Below are 19,343 nucleotides of genomic sequence, written 5' to 3' on the forward strand. Positions count from 1 at the left end.
CCAGACTCCACATATTAACCCTCCAGTTGATGACAATATTCACTCAGTCACAGAGTGTCCCTCTAATAAATCACTAATGAATCTGCCAGCACTGAAGACCTTGACAGCAATTTATCACTAGTACAGAAGTGGAGTGAAATGGAAACTGAGGTCATGCTGACAGCAGGAGTTGAAAAGCCACAGAGTCTGGGACAATTTTGTCAATATTTGATGATGCCACAGTGGAGATCCATTTAAGTTTGTGATAACATGATATATCAGTAGTATAGATTAAGATACTATATCCTGGCATCAGCCATAAATCAAAATACTACATCCTGGCATCAGCCCGACCTGTGATATGTTAACACCTGGAGTATTGGTCAGTAAATTTCAGCAACATTCCCAAAGACCACGTCCATAAAGCCATTGACTTTGTGGTCCTAGTCTTCCATTTGAGCCTGAAATACACTCAACTCTGGGTAGAGCTAGAAGCTGGTCACGAGCTGAAAACCCAAACCTCGGCTGGGACTCAAACCCACATCCTCCCAGTCACCAGTCTGTAATGCTAACCACTTCACAACAGTAGCTGGTTAGTTTTTCTTGATACCTTTATTGACTATGCCTTACTCCAATTCATACAGGACTCAAACACTTAATTGTTGACTTGAACCATAGGAAGCATTGCCTGTCTCATGGTCGTGTCATGCCCCATGCTCATCCAGACCCTCAAAGGGAGGAAAGAACAACTGACAGAAATAATAACAAAAACTATTTTGTAATTCCTCACTGTCTTACTGGGGATCTGAGGGATGAACAGGAATGGAAGAAACATGTACAGTCTATGAACAGCAACGCAGGGAAAGAGAATCGGCAAGAAGTCTGTGGATTAAAGTCTGGAAGACAAACCGTTGGAAAATGCTCAACCTGCTGTTTCAATCCCAAGCACATGGTGAGTGAATCAAGCCAGGTTAAAACTATACTGTAGGCCTAGCCACACACACTAGTCACCACTGCCTATCCACTTCCTGTGCTTGTACCTTTCACACAAACAATGCTCTCTCTCTCTCTCTCACACACACACACAAGATTTTATTCCATTTCATCCCATTTAGGGTATGGAGGATTGCAAGCAAAAGAACAAAACAAACCTTGAAAAAAACTAACAACTGACTGTATACAGGTACAACATGCATGTAGTGAATACACTATAAGATTTTCAAAAAGCATCTGCAAAATACACTCAAACAATCTAAGATTGCTAAGGAATAAGTCCTGACCGTGAACACACACACACACACACAGCCACACTTACACACAGACATGCATGCACGCACGCACGCGCACACACACACACACACACACACACACACACACACACACACACACTCCGCCAGTATTGTATCACCATCATGAGAAGAAATGAAATAATAGATCGATTCGGAGAAAAATATATTGCACGTTCAAATAATTGAATCCTGAACAAAAATTTTAAAAATACACGATTACTCATGTTCGCACAGACCACGGACTTGGTCACAGACACAGACAGGCACGCCCAACACACATTCACCATGAAGGCCAAGCAGACGATTCGTCTTCGAACAAGGGAATTCACTCTTAGGGCACGTAATGCCACCTTTGACCCGAGGACAGACACTTATCTTGCGGACAGGTTGTGGGGCCAACTAAAGGACATCAGGTGTTCCGAAAACGACCCGTGCATGAGAATCATGTCTACAGCTGCCAGATTCCGTGAGCTTGGCAAGAAAATCATCTGTGTTGGGCGAAACTATGGGTAGGATTTTATTAAAATTGATCTCAAACCGGCTTGACTCGAAGCATGTAGATCTATCGATGATCCTTTGCTCTCAAGACCTGATCAGCCCATTCCCGGTTGGGTTTAATTTATCCCTCCCCCTACCTCATTTTATGTGCAGCAGATGTAGTGTAGCGTGTATGGATCAGTCCGTACGCTTTGACACCTCATTGAAACTGAAACTAAAACTTTGCGCAATGAGTTTCTACTTCCGTTCAGCGGAACATCAGTCTCAGAAGGGGTATGCCGCTACTTATGATCCTCACCATAGTATTTATTTTCATACTGTCCCTACCACTGCTCACTTAGATCCTCTGACATGGGTTCACACAAAATCAACCAGGATAAACCACCAGGTTGTATGCAATATGTATCCAAACATGTTCACTATCCTGAGCAAACATTCAGATCAATAATTGAATCAGTATGAGTGGTTACATTGAACATAATTTTACCCCTACGCACCCCAACATGGAACACACTTAACACCCTTTTTAAACCCCATACCTGCCTCCCCCTCCTATCCTCCTTCCACTCCCAACCTCCTAGCCCCCCACCCCCCACACCCCCGGCCCCCACCCCCACCCCCACACCCCATCCCCCCTCCCCCCGGCCCCCACCTCCCATCCCCATCTCCACACACATGCGCACACATGCACACTCACACACAGAGTACAGACACAAGCACAAACATCCACATTATAAGCCTGTTAGTGTTAAAACAGTTTGCTTTAGTTTGATTATTTTGATCCTTTGTTACGTTTTGGCAAAAAGAGAAGGGAAATATAAAACAAGGGATTCAGAAATTACTCTTTAGAAGATAAAGGCACATCATTCAAAACATTTCTGTTTGTGCTGCTCATCACAAGAGTGTCAGCTAGTATACAGGGGGTAAAGAGTAATAAACTCAGAGATTTCTTCCAAGTCCTCATGTAATTCTCTGGATCTTTTAACTTTTACTGGATCATGCATGATTAGCTGAGAAATAGTATTATTTGCTATTTGGGGAAGTATTGACCTTTTTGTTTTATTTGGTTGGGTTGCTTGTTTTCTTTTTTCGTTTTTCTTGTTTTGGGGGGTTACTCCTTTTGATTTGTTTTAATTCATTTGATTTACTTATTTAGGGCCCATGCAAAAGAACTTGGAAATCCAATTCCAGAGAAGCCCATCCTGTTCTTGAAACCAACGTCTTCTTATGTGTCAGAGGGGTCACCAATTCAGGTAAAATCTACTTATTTCTGACATAACACTTTCACAAGTTAGAGAAATACATTTTTTTTTTTTGGGGGTTTTTTTTTTTTTTTTAAAGTAACTATATTTTCACCGCAAATGTGTGCTTTGTTTTCCTGTAAGGTTTTGAAAACAGATTTGAGACTTATATGCGTAGCAGTACATGTGTTGAGGTGGGGGATGGGAATGTGTGTATGTTTGTGTGTGTGTGTATATGTGTGTGTGTGTGTGTATGTGTGTGTGTGTGTACATTTGGCTGGATTATATGCAACAACACAAAATGTAAAGTGGCGTGTGTGTTTGTGTGTGTGTGTGTAACAGAGATAATCATTACTGTATTTACATCAGTGCTGCATGCTTTGCTAATCTCTCTACTCTAGGTTTTTTATCATGATTATAAAAATGAATATGCATGTATATGTATATATACATATGTGTGTGTGTGTATTTTCAGATCCCAAAAGGATGTGGATCTCTTCACCATGAAGTAGAACTTGGGGTGGTCATTGAGCGAAGTGGGAAAAACATCAGTGAATCATCGGCCTTGGATCACATCGGGGGCTACATTTTGGCCCTGGACATGACAGCCAGGGACTTTCAGGATGAGGCAAAGAAGAAGGGACAGCCATGGACTGTGGCAAAAGGGTTTGACACAGCCTGTCCTGTCAGTGACTTCATCCCTCGAGACAAAGTGCCTGATCCTCAGAATATTGGTTTGTGGTGTAAGGTAAGCACCATGCAGCAACCATCTGAAACTAAACTTAATCCTTTGTTTCAAACTGAATCCTTTTTTCTTTTTTTGAGTGAATCGGTTCTTTGTTTGTTTTTTGTTTTTTTGAGTGAATCGGTTCTTTGTTTGTTTTTTGTTTTTTTGAGTGAATCGGTTCTTTGTTTGTTTGTTTTTGTTTTTATGCAGATGTTATGTGGTATATATATATATGTATATATGTATATATATATATATATATATATATATATATATAATGTGGATGAGTGTACGTGCTTTGACAACTCCTGTAAAGTGAAACTGACTAAACAAAATAATCTGTGGGATAAAAACAAAAGACACACTGGAGTAGGTGTTGGATTTAATTATGATCAGCAAATAAGGACACTATGAAGTCTAGGTTCATCAGCAAACCATGCATAATTGTAGAACAGAATTGCCTGAGGCATGCTGATGCAGACAGAAGGCAGTAACTGATGCGAAATTGATGCAAGTTGGGTTTTTTTAAAAAGAATGAGTGAGCTTAAATTTAAAGGCTGGTCATGTGTGCACATGTGCCTGTGTTTAGGTGTGCTGTAGGAAAGAAACATAATCCTTGCAAAAAGTGTACAACTGTGCTTGTGTGGACAGTAAAGTAGAAGAAAGAATTAAGGGGGATATTCCTGCAATCACCAGAATGTGTGACAGGACATAAACTCATTCAGCCCTGCGCCCACCTGAGAGGCATGCGCCGCTGATTGCTGTTCTCTGCCTGAGCCCGCCCGGGCGAAGAAAGCCGTTTATTTAAACCGGTTCATCAGCTTATTAATATGCATTAAACTGCTATGTAAGGGAAGTAACTCCAACTTAACTACCTTCCTCACTGGCATGCAAAGTTTCGCTCCAAAAATTGAACAAATAGTGTGCTTTTTATCCGGTTTTCCGCATCGATATGGTAAAACGCAGTTTAGAGCTCAGTGAAATTATGATGGCCTCTTGCAGCGAATTCAACCCAGATAGTGACAATTTGTCTTATGATTCTTTCAATAATTCATGGGAAAGTGAAGGAAATGAAATTTGGAAGCAGTGTAGACAATCAAGTAGATAGCCCACAACCTTCAGCATTGACAGAAGCTGACATTTTACTATTTCTGTTTTTAATTTAAAGTTGCAAGTATACTATTACATCCTTTGTCTTGAGACTTCAGCAATTTGTGTCAAAATTGCATTTCAGTCATGATGTAAAGTTTGGTAGCTATTGGTTGAGCGGCTGCTATAAATTTGTGCCTGAAGTGAAGCACCCCTTCCCATTGATGCAGCCAGGTTGGGAAGGCAGCACTGGCAGATGACCTTAAAGGGCTGAAAGGGCTAAACAGAATTCCTTCATTTCCAGGTAAATTGTCAGCAGGAAGAGAATACTTTTCTTCAGTAAGTGTGGTGGAAAGTGGGAGCCAGCAGCTGTCAGTGCAAAGCCTGAATGCTCAGATTGTCAGAAATTATTCATAATAATGATAGTAATGATAATAATAATGATGATTTTGATATGAATGATAATGGTAATAGTAGTAATGATAATGAGCATTTATTATCGCTTACCCTGTAACTCTAAGTGCATTTAAGAATGCATCCAGTATGAATAAGACACACAAATATAATGAAAAATGTTAAGAATAAGATACAGACTCGCTCAAATTAATATTGTTTCTTCCATCTCACCTCATTTTCATTGCTCTGTGTGTGTGTGTGTGTGTGTGTATTTAAGGTGAATGGGACAACAAGGCAGGACGGCAACACCAAAGACATGATGTTCAGTATCCCAAACCTGATCTCCTACATCAGCCAGTACTTCACCCTGGAGCCGGGTGATGTCATCCTCACTGGCACACCCAGTGGGGTGGGCCCCACAGGGGCAGGGGACACCATCCAGTGTGGCCTGGCTGACATCGTCTCCATGCAGTTCACTGTGGCCTCCTCACAGTGATGTCTTCAGAACATGATGACTTTTGATGTGACAGTGTACTAAGTGTGTGTGTGTGTGTGTTGTGTGTGTGGATTGTGTGGAACCCACATATTGAGTGTGTGTGTGTGTGTGTGGATTGTGTGGAACCCACATATTGATGTGTTTGTGTGTGTGTGTGTTGTGTGTGTGGATTGTGTGGAACCCACATATTGAGTGTGTGTGTGTGTGTGGATTGTGTAGAACCCACATATTGATGTGTTTGTGTGTGTGGATTGTGTGGAACCCACATATGGTGTGTGTGTGTGTGAGGGAGAGAGACAGAGAGATCACAGTGATGTCTTAGGAACACAATGAGAGTGTACTTTGTGTGTGTGTGAATTGTATTGAACCCACATGTTGTGTGTGTGATTACAGTAATGTCTCAGGAACACAATGAGAGTGTGCTGAGTGTGTGTGTGGATTGTGTGAAATCCACAAATTGAGTTTGTGTGTGTGTGTGTGTGTGTGATCACAGTAATGTCTCAGGAACACAATGAGAGTGTACTTTGTGTGTGTGTGAATTGTATTGAACTCATGTTGTGTGTGTGTGGATTGTGTGAAATCCACAAATTGAGTTTGTGTGTGTGTGTGTGTGATCACAGTAATGTCTTGGGAACACAATGAGAGTGTACTGAGTGTGTGTGGATTGTGTGGAACCCACATGTTGTGTAAGAGAGAGAGAGAGAATCTGTTTTGTCTACATATGTGTGTCTCTGTGTTGAATTTTTAAGTGTTTTCTGCAAACAAAAAACAGCAAATAATCAGAAGCAGTCGGATTTAATTTGCAAGAAAACATGCTGTACATATACTTGTCTTCTGATACATCTTGAAGCAGCTACAGCCCATGTTTGTTCCATTTGTCTTTAGAAAATGAGGAGACATATATATAGATATAGATATATATATATATGATTAAGCATGAAATCCTAGAAACTGCATTTAACTCTGCATGTGTACATAATCAGAAACTGAGATACATGCAAATATCTAATTGAGGTAGTAAAGATTTGTATCTATGCATACCTTCTTTCTTTCATTTGGGGTTGTGGGTTTACACTGGTAAACATACTGGCCTTTTTATGTTCTTGTTCTTGTTATATCTGTTGTTGAATTTGGATCTTAAAAGATATCTTCTTTTTTCTTCATATTTAAATTGTTTTGATTTTGCCTACTTATTTTGGTGCACGGGTGAAAAGAAAACACCAAGGAGTAAAATTGTCTGATCAGATTTTGCCTGGCTCTTGGTTGCAGTTCCAGACTGAGTAGCAATAACACATGTGTAAGTTGTGTGTGTGTGTGTTGGTGTGTACATGCATATGTCTTTGTGTGTGTGTTTTGTGTGTATGTAAGAAAAACCCAGAGAGATGTGCGCACTTGTGCCTCGGAGCAAAACTCACACACACACACACACACACACACACACACATGTCTAAAAATCGTCTAAAAACACTTACAGTGAATAGACATTAAACTGAAGAAAACACTCACAAGCTCTCACACTCACACTCACTCACACACACACAGATACTGTCACGTGCACACAGCGAGATGGACTTTTCTTCCATGCCATGGTGAATGAAGATGATGCTTTCTCACATAAGTACCTAAAAGATTGCAACCTCATTTTTCCCTACTCAAACTAGGCATATGATGGCTCAGTGGTTAAAACGTCTGTCAGAAAAGGTGCCTCAGTCCTGAAGTGGCGACCACCCTCGAGGCGCGGGTTCGAACCTTCTGAGGACCAGGGAATAAAAAAGGCTGCAATACAAGGGCATCCAGGAGTCATGACCTGGGTGCGGCCCGGCCCCCTTAGAGTGTAAGGAGTTAAGGGCCGAAATACTTGACTGAGGGGGGCTTCTTCTCTGAAGACTTTGTACTGTCCAGCTCTCCCTAGAGTTTCTTATCACATCACCGCCTGTTTTCAAAGTTCATGCAGTACCTTCTAAAACTAATTTAAATTGCCGATATCAGCACCAGACTTATGCTAACTGTTGACCCAGGAGCCCACTGACTCTGATGTGAATCAAATTTAACATGCAGATATCCCCAACCTCCTTTTCCTCATAGATAAGGAAATCCGGCCAGCACCAGCACTGACATTACAATAAACACTAAGCAACAACCTAGTATTCACATGCATAATTGTTTGTTGGTTTTTGTTATTGTTTTGTAATGTTGTTGTTTTGGGGGGGCGGGGGGGGGGTTGTTTTGTTGTTGTTGTTTTTTGTTGTTGTTGTTTTTTTATTCACATTCATTCCATTTGCATAATGGCAGAAGCCATAATGAAAAATTGTATACACAAAAGCGTGCGCGCACTCTCTCTTCGTCTCTCTGTGAAGGACAAGATAAAAGTAGTCTTAACTCGCGTGAAAAAAGAACTTGCATGAAAGAAGAAAACGAGGGAGTCAATTCTGTACACAAGCACAAAACGAGTTCCTTCGGCTCCTGTGGCAAGTAAACAAACTGATACACTGTAACAACCAACAAAAAAAAAAGAAAAAAAGATAAGATCTGTAGGAAAGATCCCTAAGGAGAAAAATATTTACTTAAAGTACACGGCGTTCGTTAGTCCTTTTTCATATAGAGTCTGTAGGTATATTTTTTAGTAATAACAGAGAATGATCTTTGCCGCGGAAAATGAGACAAAAAAGATTTTGTGTACTAAGTCACGGACACTCACGAAAAAAAAAAAAAATTTGTTGTTGGTTTCGTTTTATTAATTTTGAAGGAGGTACGTATGGAAGCAGTGCGGTCCAGTGACATACGTGGGGAAAAGGACAGATGGCTGTCTCTACTCTTTTTCTTATCAGCTGGGACACGAACTGACATCCTGCCCCCCTGACACACACAACCTTACAGCCCCTATGCCTTCGTCTCCCTTCACCCCCACCCTTTTCCTCCCACCTGTCCATGGCCGGCGATTCTTCACTGTGGACAAGTCACATCGGAACACTGTGGTTGTCGCCGTAGGTTTTTTTTGGATCGGGTCCATGTCACTGGTCATTTTGTATACCTTCTCTGTGACCTGGGTATACAGAATGGAGTAGGGAAGACGAGTAAAGTCTCAAATAATGATCTCCGACGGATTTGGGTTCAGCATATCAAATAAAATATCAAAGAAAATAATATAAAATGAAAATTACACACACACACACACACACACACACACACACACACACATATATATATATATATATATATATATAACTATACACACACACACACACACACACACACACACACACACACACACACACACACACACATAAAGTAAATATACATAACGTGAGTGTGTGTGGGCGCACGCGCGCACACGCGCAATAAATTTCTTCTTAGACAACTGCTTTACAAATGCCACATATTTCATGATTACTAGTAGAAGTAGTAGTAGTAGTAGTATCATTATGAGGGCTTATTGGTGGTGGTGGTGGTGGTGGTAGTGCTGCTGCTGCTGCTGCTGCTGTTGTGGTTGTTGTTATAATTATTATGTCTCTCAGACCACCACTCGTCCAGCTGGATGGTATGTAGGTCTAAGTGTAGCGTGTATGAATCAGCCCACACAGGCTTTGACTCTTCCTTCAAACTGAAACTGGTATCCAACATTCGGTTTAGTCGCTGCTCAGTCCAGAAATGTAGAGTTCATCAAAAAGCAAACAAAAAAAAAGTTTACATCAATGCTCCGTACACCCCCTCCTCCCCCTCCCCCAGCACTCTCACATGCTCTCCCCCTCCCAACTCAAGCCCCTCTTCCGCCACCCGAAAAAAAAAAAAAAGAAAAGAAAATGAATGCAACCTACGCCTCATTTTCCTATCAAAAGCTGCAGTCCAATTTTCAGTTTAAATCAGTTTATCATAAAAATAAAAATAAAAAACGCAAAAAACTTGGTTTCGGCATTGTCACAAGGCCAGTTTTTAAGAACCGATATTCAAACAAGAGATAAGAGATACGAAGAACTTTGTGTTGTTGTTGTTTGTTAAACCTATACAGTGGAGTGATGGCATAGAGGTAACGCGTCCGCCAAGGAAGCGAGAGAATCTGAGCGCGCTGGTTCGATTCACGGCTCAGCCGCCGATATTTTCTCCCCCTCCACCAGACCTTGAGTGGTGGTCTGGACGCTAGTCATTCGGATGAGACGATAAACCGAGGTCCCGTGGGCAGTATGCACTCAGCGCACGTAAATGAACCCACGGCAACAAAAGAGTTGTTCCTGGCAAAATTCTGTAGAAAAATGCACTTCGATAGAAAAAACAAATAAAACTGCACGCATGAAAAATTACAAAAAAAGGGTGGCGCTGTAGTGTAGCGACGCGCTCTCCCTGGGGAGAGCCGCAGCCAAAATTTCACACAAAGAAATCTGTTGTGATAAAAAGAAATACAAATACAAATATATGTATATCTGGGACACGTAGTTTAAAAGTGCTGGTTGCTTCAAAAATTATTTCGCCTATAGTTATCAGGTTCCTTTCTGATAGCTCAAGGCAATATCATTGGTTTGAGTGAATAATGATATATTTGCACATAACAAGACAGACTCTCTATATCCGTTGATCACTGCTGATTATATCATTTTCAATTACCTCTTGCAAGTGTAATGTTCTTTTAGCCCTAATTACGTTTGCATAAAAGTGTATACATTCTGCGAGAAATTCTCTGGCATTCTTTGGTTTCACAATAATTTTGTTGAAAAGTTGTTGCTGTCGTTTTGTGTGTAAAAAATCATTAAACCAAAATATTTTGGTGATTCTATTCAGCAGGGTATTTGCATATTCCACTCCATATGGTAAAGGACATAACTCTGTAACCCCTAAGAAAAAAATCAACAACTTTCACATTGAATGGTAAAATCTGGTCTAATGAACCTAGCTGATTTAGAAACTCGCGGAGCAGTAATACCATGCAAATTTCACTTGGAACAAAGAGTATTACCAGAAAAGCAAAATGCAAGAAATGATCAAATATCAAAGCGCCAGAGTTTAAATTGTTTCTGCCGCATTTTGGTATTGGACCACAGCGACATATTCTGAAAACGTGCACGAGTTATATAAAAATCAAAAACAGTATGGTTTTGCAAATGGATGTTTTCAATGAAACTTTGATTATTGAACATTCATGGAAATTACAAACTGATAAGAGGATTGTCTTATCCACATGAACGGCACAGTGTGACAGAATTGTCCCAGGAAGCTGCTCGTACCTTAATCACTAATATTATAGAATAGAATCATAATAATAACGAGGCATTTGGAATTCTTTTTACACAAGAGAACAAAACAATTAAGCACATGTAAAATGCCACCCACCAACCCCAGACTCTAATGGTACCTATTTCGTTTACACATCTCTGGTGGATGATCACAAAATAAACAGAACATTGCCTCATACACATGAAAACACAAAGCACGTGGTTCATTTACACAATGCTGATGAGGGTCACAAAATGAATTGAGGATTCTTATCCACATTGGGTCCTCCAGTTATGAGGCCATTATGTTTACCTAACGCAACAGGAAACAAAACGGGCATAAACTTCAAATACCCGATGTGTGCACAAATTATCAACTCAAGGCAAAGTTCACAAATTGTTTCCAGGGTTACCAGCACACTCAACATGAGACCACTGGTGGCACTGAATCGTATCTTCATAGCATGATTATGTGCACAGATTACAAAACCAATCAAAACTCGTCGAAACTATCTTTCATGTGGGCTTCAGCAAACAAACCGGACACATAAATCTTATTAATGAAAACCTTCTCCCAGGATGGTTCTGCATCAATTGTTGTTTTACCTGGCCATACCACATCCAGAGGCTACAATTTCTGAGTGGAATGGGGCGTTATTGATGTCATTATCACTCCCTCTTGCCAGTCAACGGACTGGGTGGTTTTCGTATGAGGAATGATCAACATGATCGGATTGGTTCTTGACGGTTTGACACACCGAACGAAAAGTTTCATCCATTGCAAGAAGGTCGCATATTCCGTCCAGCCGAAACCCGACGTTGCCAACTACAAGACTGTCAGGTGTGGTTCCTGCTCTTAGCGCGTTTTATTAAATAGAGCACCATTGGTGGGACGTAGTGGCCTGCTGCATTGTAACAGCACGACACTTCTGTATTCACTCCCTTCTGGCAGCTGCTCAGGGACCCCACTCTTCGAACACCTTTCTTGGCAACGCCTTTAGTGGTCTATGCACCGTGCTCACCCCTGACTCATCTTGGTTGCATCCAGATGATGGTCGCCAATCACTGTTTCAGTCAGGTCAAAGAAGGTTTTTTTATAGCCTGCTGGTTAAAACACGAGGACCTTGCGATGGATGTCGTTTATGGTTGTCTAAAGCAGAGCTCTGGGTGTCTCTTCAAGAGATCATGCATTTTCCTGCTGATCTCTTTTCGCCATTGAACATGTGTGATTATCCTTTGTCCTCAAGTTGAAATGTCATGGTCATCATTTCCTTTCTCGTTACACCAAACAAAATTCCCTCATATGCTTTGCTTGACAATCTTCACAAGTTTGTGTCAAAGTGTACTGTCTGCAGAAACACCAAGTTTATCTGGGCATGTGTGAAACAACATGTTTCGCAACAATAAAGCAGAGCACCAAACCCTTTTTCACAATTTGATTCTAATGGACGACAGAAATGATTATAGATTCAACATTTTGAGACCACTGATTTCATAAGGACACGTGGTTTTCCCCAATTTATTTCCTTTTCTGTCTCATAAAAATCAGTATATTTTGTTGTTGTTTTTATTGTTGTTTTTGTTGTTGTTTTTTGTTTGTTTGTTTTGGGGTTTTTTGTGTTTTTTTTGTTGTTGTTGTTGCTTTTGTTTTTTGTTGTTGTTGTTTTGTTTGGTTTTGTTTTGTTTGGTTTTGTTTTTTGTTGTTGTTGTTTTTTTGTGTTTTTTTTGTTTTTGTTTTTTTTTTGTTTTTGTTTTTGTTTTTTTGTTTGTTTGTTTTAGAAATAACGGAATGTTTGTTTACTTGTTACCTGCTAGATAGATGGATAGGTAGGTGGACAAATGTATATGTACATATACATAATTATTAAATTCATATTTGTGTTGTTGTTGTTTCATTCAAATGTGTGAAAAACCAAGGAGGAGGGTCTAGTAAGTTTCTTGACAGATGTGAACGTTTTTGGCACAGTTAATGACTATTTTAGAACCATAAGGTGTCACTTTTCTTTTTGACCAGGTCCTAAATATCTACTGGATTTCTTCCATTTTATGTTCATATTTCAACCTGTCAGTATCGTCTACAGTTGTTGAAAAAATAACACCAAGTACTTTTTGCTCGGGAATTATTTGTGTTTTTGTTTTCTTGTTGTTGCAGTTGTAGTAAGTAATGCCTTCCATGAATGGTGTACATGTACACTTGATTGTGGACGAACGGTTTTACCGATTTTCTTTCTTTTCTGTTCTTTTCTTTTTTTTTTTCTCCATATTTCTCTTCTGAACTACTGACACAGAAAACGAATTTATTTATGAAAAACAAAACCACACTCTCAAAGCATACGTGCATCTGTGTGCGCAAACACAAGCACACATACATTCACGTACGCACACACACACACACACACACACACACACACACCTGTGCTGAAAGTATCTCTGTCCTCTTTTTTGCGCACGATCCCAAAACGATTTAATTCCGCAAGATTTTTTGTTTGCCTTTTTCTTTTTTTCTTCTGTAAAAAAAACGTTATCAAACTCACGTTTTTGAAGGTATATAAGTTGCTTTCTCAGACAGATGTTTGTCTGTCTTCCATTCGGCGTGCAGAGAACTCAATCAGTAAGTATTTTGCATTGTGTCTGTTGCATGTCCGTTCCTTCCACGGTGAGTTCTTATCTGTCTTCACTACCAGTGACAATTGTGAAACGTATCAGTTGATTTCGACAACTGAATGAACATTTTCTATATGGTGTTTGAATGCATGCGGGTTTTTTTGTTGTTGTTGTTTTTTCTTCTTCTTCTTCTTTTTTTTTTTTTTTGTTTTTTGTTGTTGTTTTTTGTTTGTTTGTTTGTTTCTTTGTTTCTTTGTTGCTTTTTTTTTTGTGTTTCTTATTGTTGTTTTTTGGTTGTTGTTTTTTTGTTTGATTTTTGTCGTTTGTTTGCTTGGTTGGTTGTTTATTTTCACTCTTTAGTGTGTGTGTGTCTGTGTGTGTGTGTGTGTGTGTGTGTGTGTGTGTGTGTGTGTGTGTGTGTGTGTGTGTGTGTGTGTGTTTGTGTGTGTGTGTGTGTGTCTGTGTGTGATATTTTCAAGAAATATGTTATTCCTGCATTCATATTCAGTCTCTGTGAATCATAGTTTTTTGTTTGTTTGTTGTTGTTTTGTTGTTTTTATAGATAAATATATATACATAAATTCATATTATTACAGGATCAATCGTTATTTAAAATGTGACGCAATTCGTTCTTGAACAGACAGTGCTTCTCTTGCTCAGTACCCCCATCTTGTGCGTTGACTGTTCAGCGATGAAGGTTGTGGCAGTGCTGTTGATGACACTGGTGGTGGCCCATGCCGCTCCCCAGAAACGATTTCTCATCAAGGAGATCGGGGACCTCTTCAACAACCTTGGCAACCAGCTCACCCAAGTGTTCAACTCTGCCAAAAATGAGTTCGAAAAACTCACTTCTGGGGAGAACAGTAAGTATAACACCATTATGTGGTGATGTTGATGATGATGATAGCAAAACCTTAGACAGAAGGTTATGATTGATACGAGTGTGTTTGATGGAATGGATACGCTTTGCAGAACAATTACTGCCAACGGTAATCATTCTTGATTTCAATTGTCATCGCTAAGCAAGAGCTGGATTACAGACTTATTAAGTAAAACAATACCACAGATTTGTCCAAATTCTCTCCTCAACAGTTTAGCCACATTCTCATCCACTGGTCAAATGTTTTAGAAGCATGAAGTGCACAGTCTGTTCATTTGGCAAAATATCTTGCAGTAATTTTCAGCAGTCATCAGTTCCATTTCACACTCCTTTCAACCACTAAACGGAATGAAAGTGAAGACGTGTTGTGTTTCTTCTTCCTTTTTTGGAGTGGAGGGGGAATTGAAGGCGTGGGATGTGTGTGGGGGGTGGGGGGGGGGGCGGGGGGAGGGAGAGGGGTCATGGCACCATAAAGGTAGGGGGCAGGCGAATGAAGTCTAAATAAAAGAAGGCAAGACAGAATTATAGCAACAAAGAATGATCAAAGCCTGAGATGGTGCTGACAGTTACGAAAAGAATTGCGGCATTGTCTGTCGAATTTCTGTTCTTGACTTTGACAGTCAGGAAACGCATATTCCTGTGTGTCTGTTATTGTTGTTGTTGTTGTTTGGTTGTTGTTGTTGTTGTTTGGTTGTTGTTGTTGTTCTGTTTTTGTTTTTGTTTGGGGGGTATTTTTCTCTTTTTTTTGTTTCGGTTTTGTTGCTGTTGTTTTTTTCGAACATGATGTGATCTGAATGTTCATGCTTCACTTATTTTCAGTCAACTTCGACCACGTGGTAGACCTGCTGGTCGATCAGATTGATTCCGATGCCACCGAGGGAGCGTGTCAGACCGCCTGCACTGCTGGTGCCACCGTTATTCTGGGACCTGCTGCACCACTGGCTGGCCTGGTCTGTGGACCTGCCTGCAAAGCGTGAGTATAATGTAACGTCCATCGCAGCTATGGTCGGTAGTGGACCAGCGCTCATGAGGCAGAAAATTGGACAGTCATTGAAAATGAGAGTTTCTGAGACCAAGTCCATCATGGCGACAAGGAATTTTTACTCTTCTATTACCTTTGAGTGGTGGTTTGGATGTTAGTGACGTAGATGAGAGGACAAGTCACAACAAAGCGACATATACTTACGTTTCGTAAACGAATCTACACCGCTAAGGGGTCTGTCCGTGACTATCTCACTGAAGGCCAAAACTATACATTGTACTGCAAACATATGACTACATCAACTTTAAACAAAAGCACAATTCCTTTTAATCACACGCACACACACACACACACACACACACACACACACACACACACACACACACACACACACACACACACACACACACACACACATCTTGCATTCACGTATACGAATGATGACATGCGAAGACGAAAAGGATCAGGTATACGGATATTAACTTAAAGGACCAACGATACTAACTCAGAAATATAGATAAATATGAGTAAAGGAGTTCACATCTAGACTTTCTATGCAAACACAGCCAGTGGTATGCCAACAGTAATCAGAGTCAGTCTTGAATATCATGGACTGTGTGATGGAAGATTTGAAGTATTGATCTGAAGTGATCTGAGTGATTGATCGTGTGGTGATTTCAATCCATAAACATACGTTCCTATTGTGTGTTCCAGTGCCCTGGCCAAGATCGAGGAGGCTGCTGGTTGAAAGCTAGCCCGTCATCATCATCACGGGATTTGTTTTGTGCAGTGAAAATGCGTACAGCGAAAAAACAAACTTTTGCTGATTAAAAGTTCCCTGTTGATTTCAGACCATTCTTGTCCAGACAAAAATTTGTGTCTGCCATCTTGGTGTTGGATTGTTCTTTTGTATTTGTCTTTCCATCACTCCACATCTCTCTCTCTCTCTCTCTCTCTCTCTCTCTCTCTCTCTCTCTCTCTCTCTCTCTCTCTGCTTTTTAAAGATATAATACAACGCAAAACGAAAATATCTGAATAATATTGGACGAACACAAGCAGAATATTTTGGTACAACTGTACACATACTACACTAAGATAAAGTCTGAATATCATACACTTTATAACCAGCACTAGCTATATCGTGGTCATAACACGACCCCACTCCCATCACACACTCACACACTCTTGCTTACGAGCGCACACACACATCACAAACAATAAAACAGTACCGTCCGTACTGGGTTCAAACCAGCAATCTCTTTGGCTCTTATTAAAGTCAGAAGCACACACTTTGCGCTGTCAGCGATACTCGGAGTTGACACCAAATTTGGCATAAAAATATGAAAAATTCAGTTCTTTCCAGTCATCTTGTTTAAAACAATATTGCACCTCTGGGATGGGAAAAAACCCCAGTAAATTCAGTTTGCATATAATTTGGCTTTTTTAAAAAAATTTTTGTGCCCATCCCAGAGGTGCAATACTGTTTTAAACAAGATGACTGGAAAGAACTGAATTTTTCCTATTTTAATGCCAAATTTGGTGTCAACTGACAAAGAATTTGCAGAGAAAATGGCAATGTTAAAGTTAACCACACACACACACACGCGCGCGCGCGCGCGCACGCACGCACGCACACACAAAACACAAGTGAGTCAAACAAAAAAAAAGAAGCCAAATTATATGCAAACTTAATTTACTGGGTTTTGTTGTTGTTGTTTTTTGTTATTTGTTTGTTTGTTTGTTTTGTTGTTGTTGTTTTTTTGTGTGTTTTTTTATTCTCTAAACTTGGCACTTTGACCTGATGTTCTGACACAACAACAAGAGCAGTCATTTTTATCATTTTTTGTTCAAACAGGAACTTCTTTTGCAAAGCATATAAGTTATATTTATTTTGCATGTCTTTGGTGCAGATAGTAAAAAAAAAAAGGGGAAATTAATCTGTAATTAATGCTAGGGCTCTTAATTTGCTTTAAACTGATCTTTCTTATCTTAAACATTACATTTTGAAATTATGCTCAATACATAAAAAGCTTGTGTGTTTTACTCTCAGTATACAGGGATTTCACTATGTTCATTCGCCCAAGTGGTCTTTTTCGAAAAATACTAAAATCAATACGACGAGTGGACTTTATAGATCTATTGGCTGAGCCCTGATGGTCATGGGCAAAAATCAGTTCCGTACATATATTTATACATATTCAAAGCGCGTGCTCATATTCTTCGCCAGCGAACGACGCGAACGACGCCATTTTGTTTCAATCCTATATTCAATCGACAATACACGATAAAATGTGATGGAAAGTTGGAGAAGGAGACCGTTAAATATTTATTCAGAGAAAGATTTGTGAACGCCTCATCACTTACTGGATTATGCCCCAAACTGCCATAAAAATATCCACAGAATCAGTCGGAATTCACAGTTAAAAATAATAAACCATGAGAGTTAATACCCTTGAATTGATGAAACGTAAAAAAAAATTCCAGTCTTGACTTTTCTTAAAATGAAGTCCTTTTCACTTCATACGACGTTTAGAAGTACTTGTACTGGCTCTACATGTTATTAGTTTAACAAAATACTCAATTTCCATATCATCTTTAAAACTAGAATGAACATAAAAGAGAAATTGAATCGACCGTGTCAACCAGGTGTAACTAAACTTGTACATCTATCTAGATCCAGAGAAAACGGCTAAATGTAGCAGTGTGATTGCGGCGATAGCCACGTCTCCTTTACCGCGGACTTAAAAAGAATTTTTAATTGCCCTTAAAGATTTTTTGAATGCCCAAGATATACCAGAATAGTATGATTTAAACAGCGTTCTCACTGCGAATACCGCAATCGATTTATCGCCCTTTAAAAAAGTATGTTTAAATATTATTATTATATTATATATAATATTATATTTTTGAAACGTCAGCTAAGGAACCACGATAGTGTAATGGGTAAGACAGTTTCTTCTCACCCGAACACGCGGGGTTCGAATCTGCCGTTAGGGCTTTTTTTTCTGTTTTCTTTTCTTTTAACCCGAAGCTTTATAATAACAAATACAGAACACATTTTAACGATTAGATTTTTTTTTTTTAAGTGTATCACAAGTGAGTCTTGAAGGCCTTGCCTCTCTTGTTTTTCTTCTTTCTTTTTTTTCTTTTTTTTTCTTTTTTTTTCACAATACAGTTCTAACACCAAAAGAGTTTTCATATCGAATAAAATCTACTGTTGATTTTTGTGGGTTTTTTTGGTTTGTTTGGTTGGTTTTGTTTGTTTTGGTTTTGTTGTTGTTGTTGTTGTTTTGTTTGTTTGTTCGTTTGTTTGTTTTGTTGTTGTTTTTTTCTTGGGAAATATCTTTATTCATCCTTTTCTTATAACAATATCCATTAAAAAAAAAAAAATAGCACCACACAATGTAGATGCAAAACATCATATAAGAAAGACGTCTGAATGTGTGTTTGTGTGTGTGTGTGTGCGTCTGTCTGTCTGTCTGTATCTCTGTGTGTGTGTGTGTGTGTGTGCGCGCGCGTGTGTGTGTGTTTGTGTGTGAAATATTCTTCTTTTTTTTGTAAAGCGCCACAAGTCCTACATCATCATTACGATTATGACGATTGTCCGCAGCAACGTTGCTTCCACAGAAACCTCCGCATCCTGCAGAATGGTTTGCGAGATGTAGACATGCCATCACAGATCTTGGTTAACGTAGCTTATCTCATTTAGTCCCGGGCCATTTGTTGCACAGAAACAACTATTTCTATACTTATTTGCGTGCTTCATGACACAAAGAGAATTTTGATGATTTTTTTTATGTTTTGCAGCCCCATCATCTGTGCCGCATCAATGGCTTTTTTTTCTTTTCTTTTTTTTTTTCTTTTTTTTTTTTTTTTTGCTTTTTTTTACCCTTTTTTCCCCCAATTTGGTAACACATGGAAATTTAATGTAAATACATACATTGGAAGGGGAGGGGAAACA

At 39.5% G+C, this 19,343-nt stretch overlaps 2 protein-coding genes across 3 annotated transcripts; both read left to right on the forward strand.

Annotated features, from left to right (window-relative positions):
• Positions 1-1,614: 1,614 nt before the first annotated feature.
• LOC143279420 (oxaloacetate tautomerase fahd-1, mitochondrial-like) lies at positions 1,615-6,961 on the forward strand. 2 transcript variants are annotated; one of them, XR_013054883.1, is made up of 5 exons: positions 1,615-1,777; positions 2,923-3,019; positions 3,483-3,755; positions 5,497-5,853; positions 5,909-5,920. XR_013054883.1 is itself a non-coding variant. In XM_076583464.1 (4 exons), exons 1-4 carry the CDS (start codon positions 1,704-1,706, stop codon positions 5,713-5,715), a joined length of 663 nt encoding a protein of 220 aa, XP_076439579.1. In that variant the 5' UTR covers positions 1,615-1,703; the 3' UTR covers positions 5,716-6,961. The 2 variants fall into 2 exon arrangements, 1 of the variants encoding a protein (XP_076439579.1); XM_076583464.1 differs by having other exon boundaries at positions 5,497-6,961.
• Positions 6,962-13,376: 6,415 nt separating this feature from the next.
• LOC143279421 (conotoxin Cl14.12-like) lies at positions 13,377-16,234 on the forward strand. The gene is made up of 4 exons (XM_076583466.1): positions 13,377-13,527; positions 14,210-14,383; positions 15,220-15,373; positions 16,097-16,234. The coding sequence occupies exons 2-4, from the start codon at positions 14,212-14,214 to the stop codon at positions 16,128-16,130; spliced, it is 360 nt and encodes a 119-aa protein (XP_076439581.1). The 5' UTR covers positions 13,377-13,527; positions 14,210-14,211; the 3' UTR covers positions 16,131-16,234.
• Positions 16,235-19,343: the final 3,109 nt, after the last annotated feature.

This window comes from Babylonia areolata, chromosome 2 (genome assembly GCF_041734735.1).
Source record: "Babylonia areolata isolate BAREFJ2019XMU chromosome 2, ASM4173473v1, whole genome shotgun sequence".
Lineage (NCBI taxonomy): Eukaryota > Metazoa > Mollusca > Gastropoda > Neogastropoda > Buccinidae > Babylonia > Babylonia areolata.

Excerpts from the sequence above, each read along its gene's own strand:
- LOC143279420 (XM_076583464.1), top strand. The coding sequence starts at position 1,704 with ATGAGAATCATGTCTACAGCTGCCAGATTCCGTGAGCTTGGCAAGAAA. Across the intron at positions 3,020-3,482 it reads CAGAGGGGTCACCAATTCAG|ATCCCAAAAGGATGTGGATC; the intron begins GTAAAATCTACT and ends GTGTATTTTCAG. Across the intron at positions 3,756-5,496 it reads ATATTGGTTTGTGGTGTAAG|GTGAATGGGACAACAAGGCA; the intron begins GTAAGCACCATG and ends TGTGTATTTAAG.
- LOC143279421 (XM_076583466.1), top strand. The coding sequence starts at position 14,212 with ATGAAGGTTGTGGCAGTGCTGTTGATGACACTGGTGGTGGCCCATGCC. Across the intron at positions 14,384-15,219 it reads ACTCACTTCTGGGGAGAACA|TCAACTTCGACCACGTGGTA; the intron begins GTAAGTATAACA and ends ACTTATTTTCAG. Across the intron at positions 15,374-16,096 it reads TGTGGACCTGCCTGCAAAGC|TGCCCTGGCCAAGATCGAGG; the intron begins GTGAGTATAATG and ends TGTGTGTTCCAG.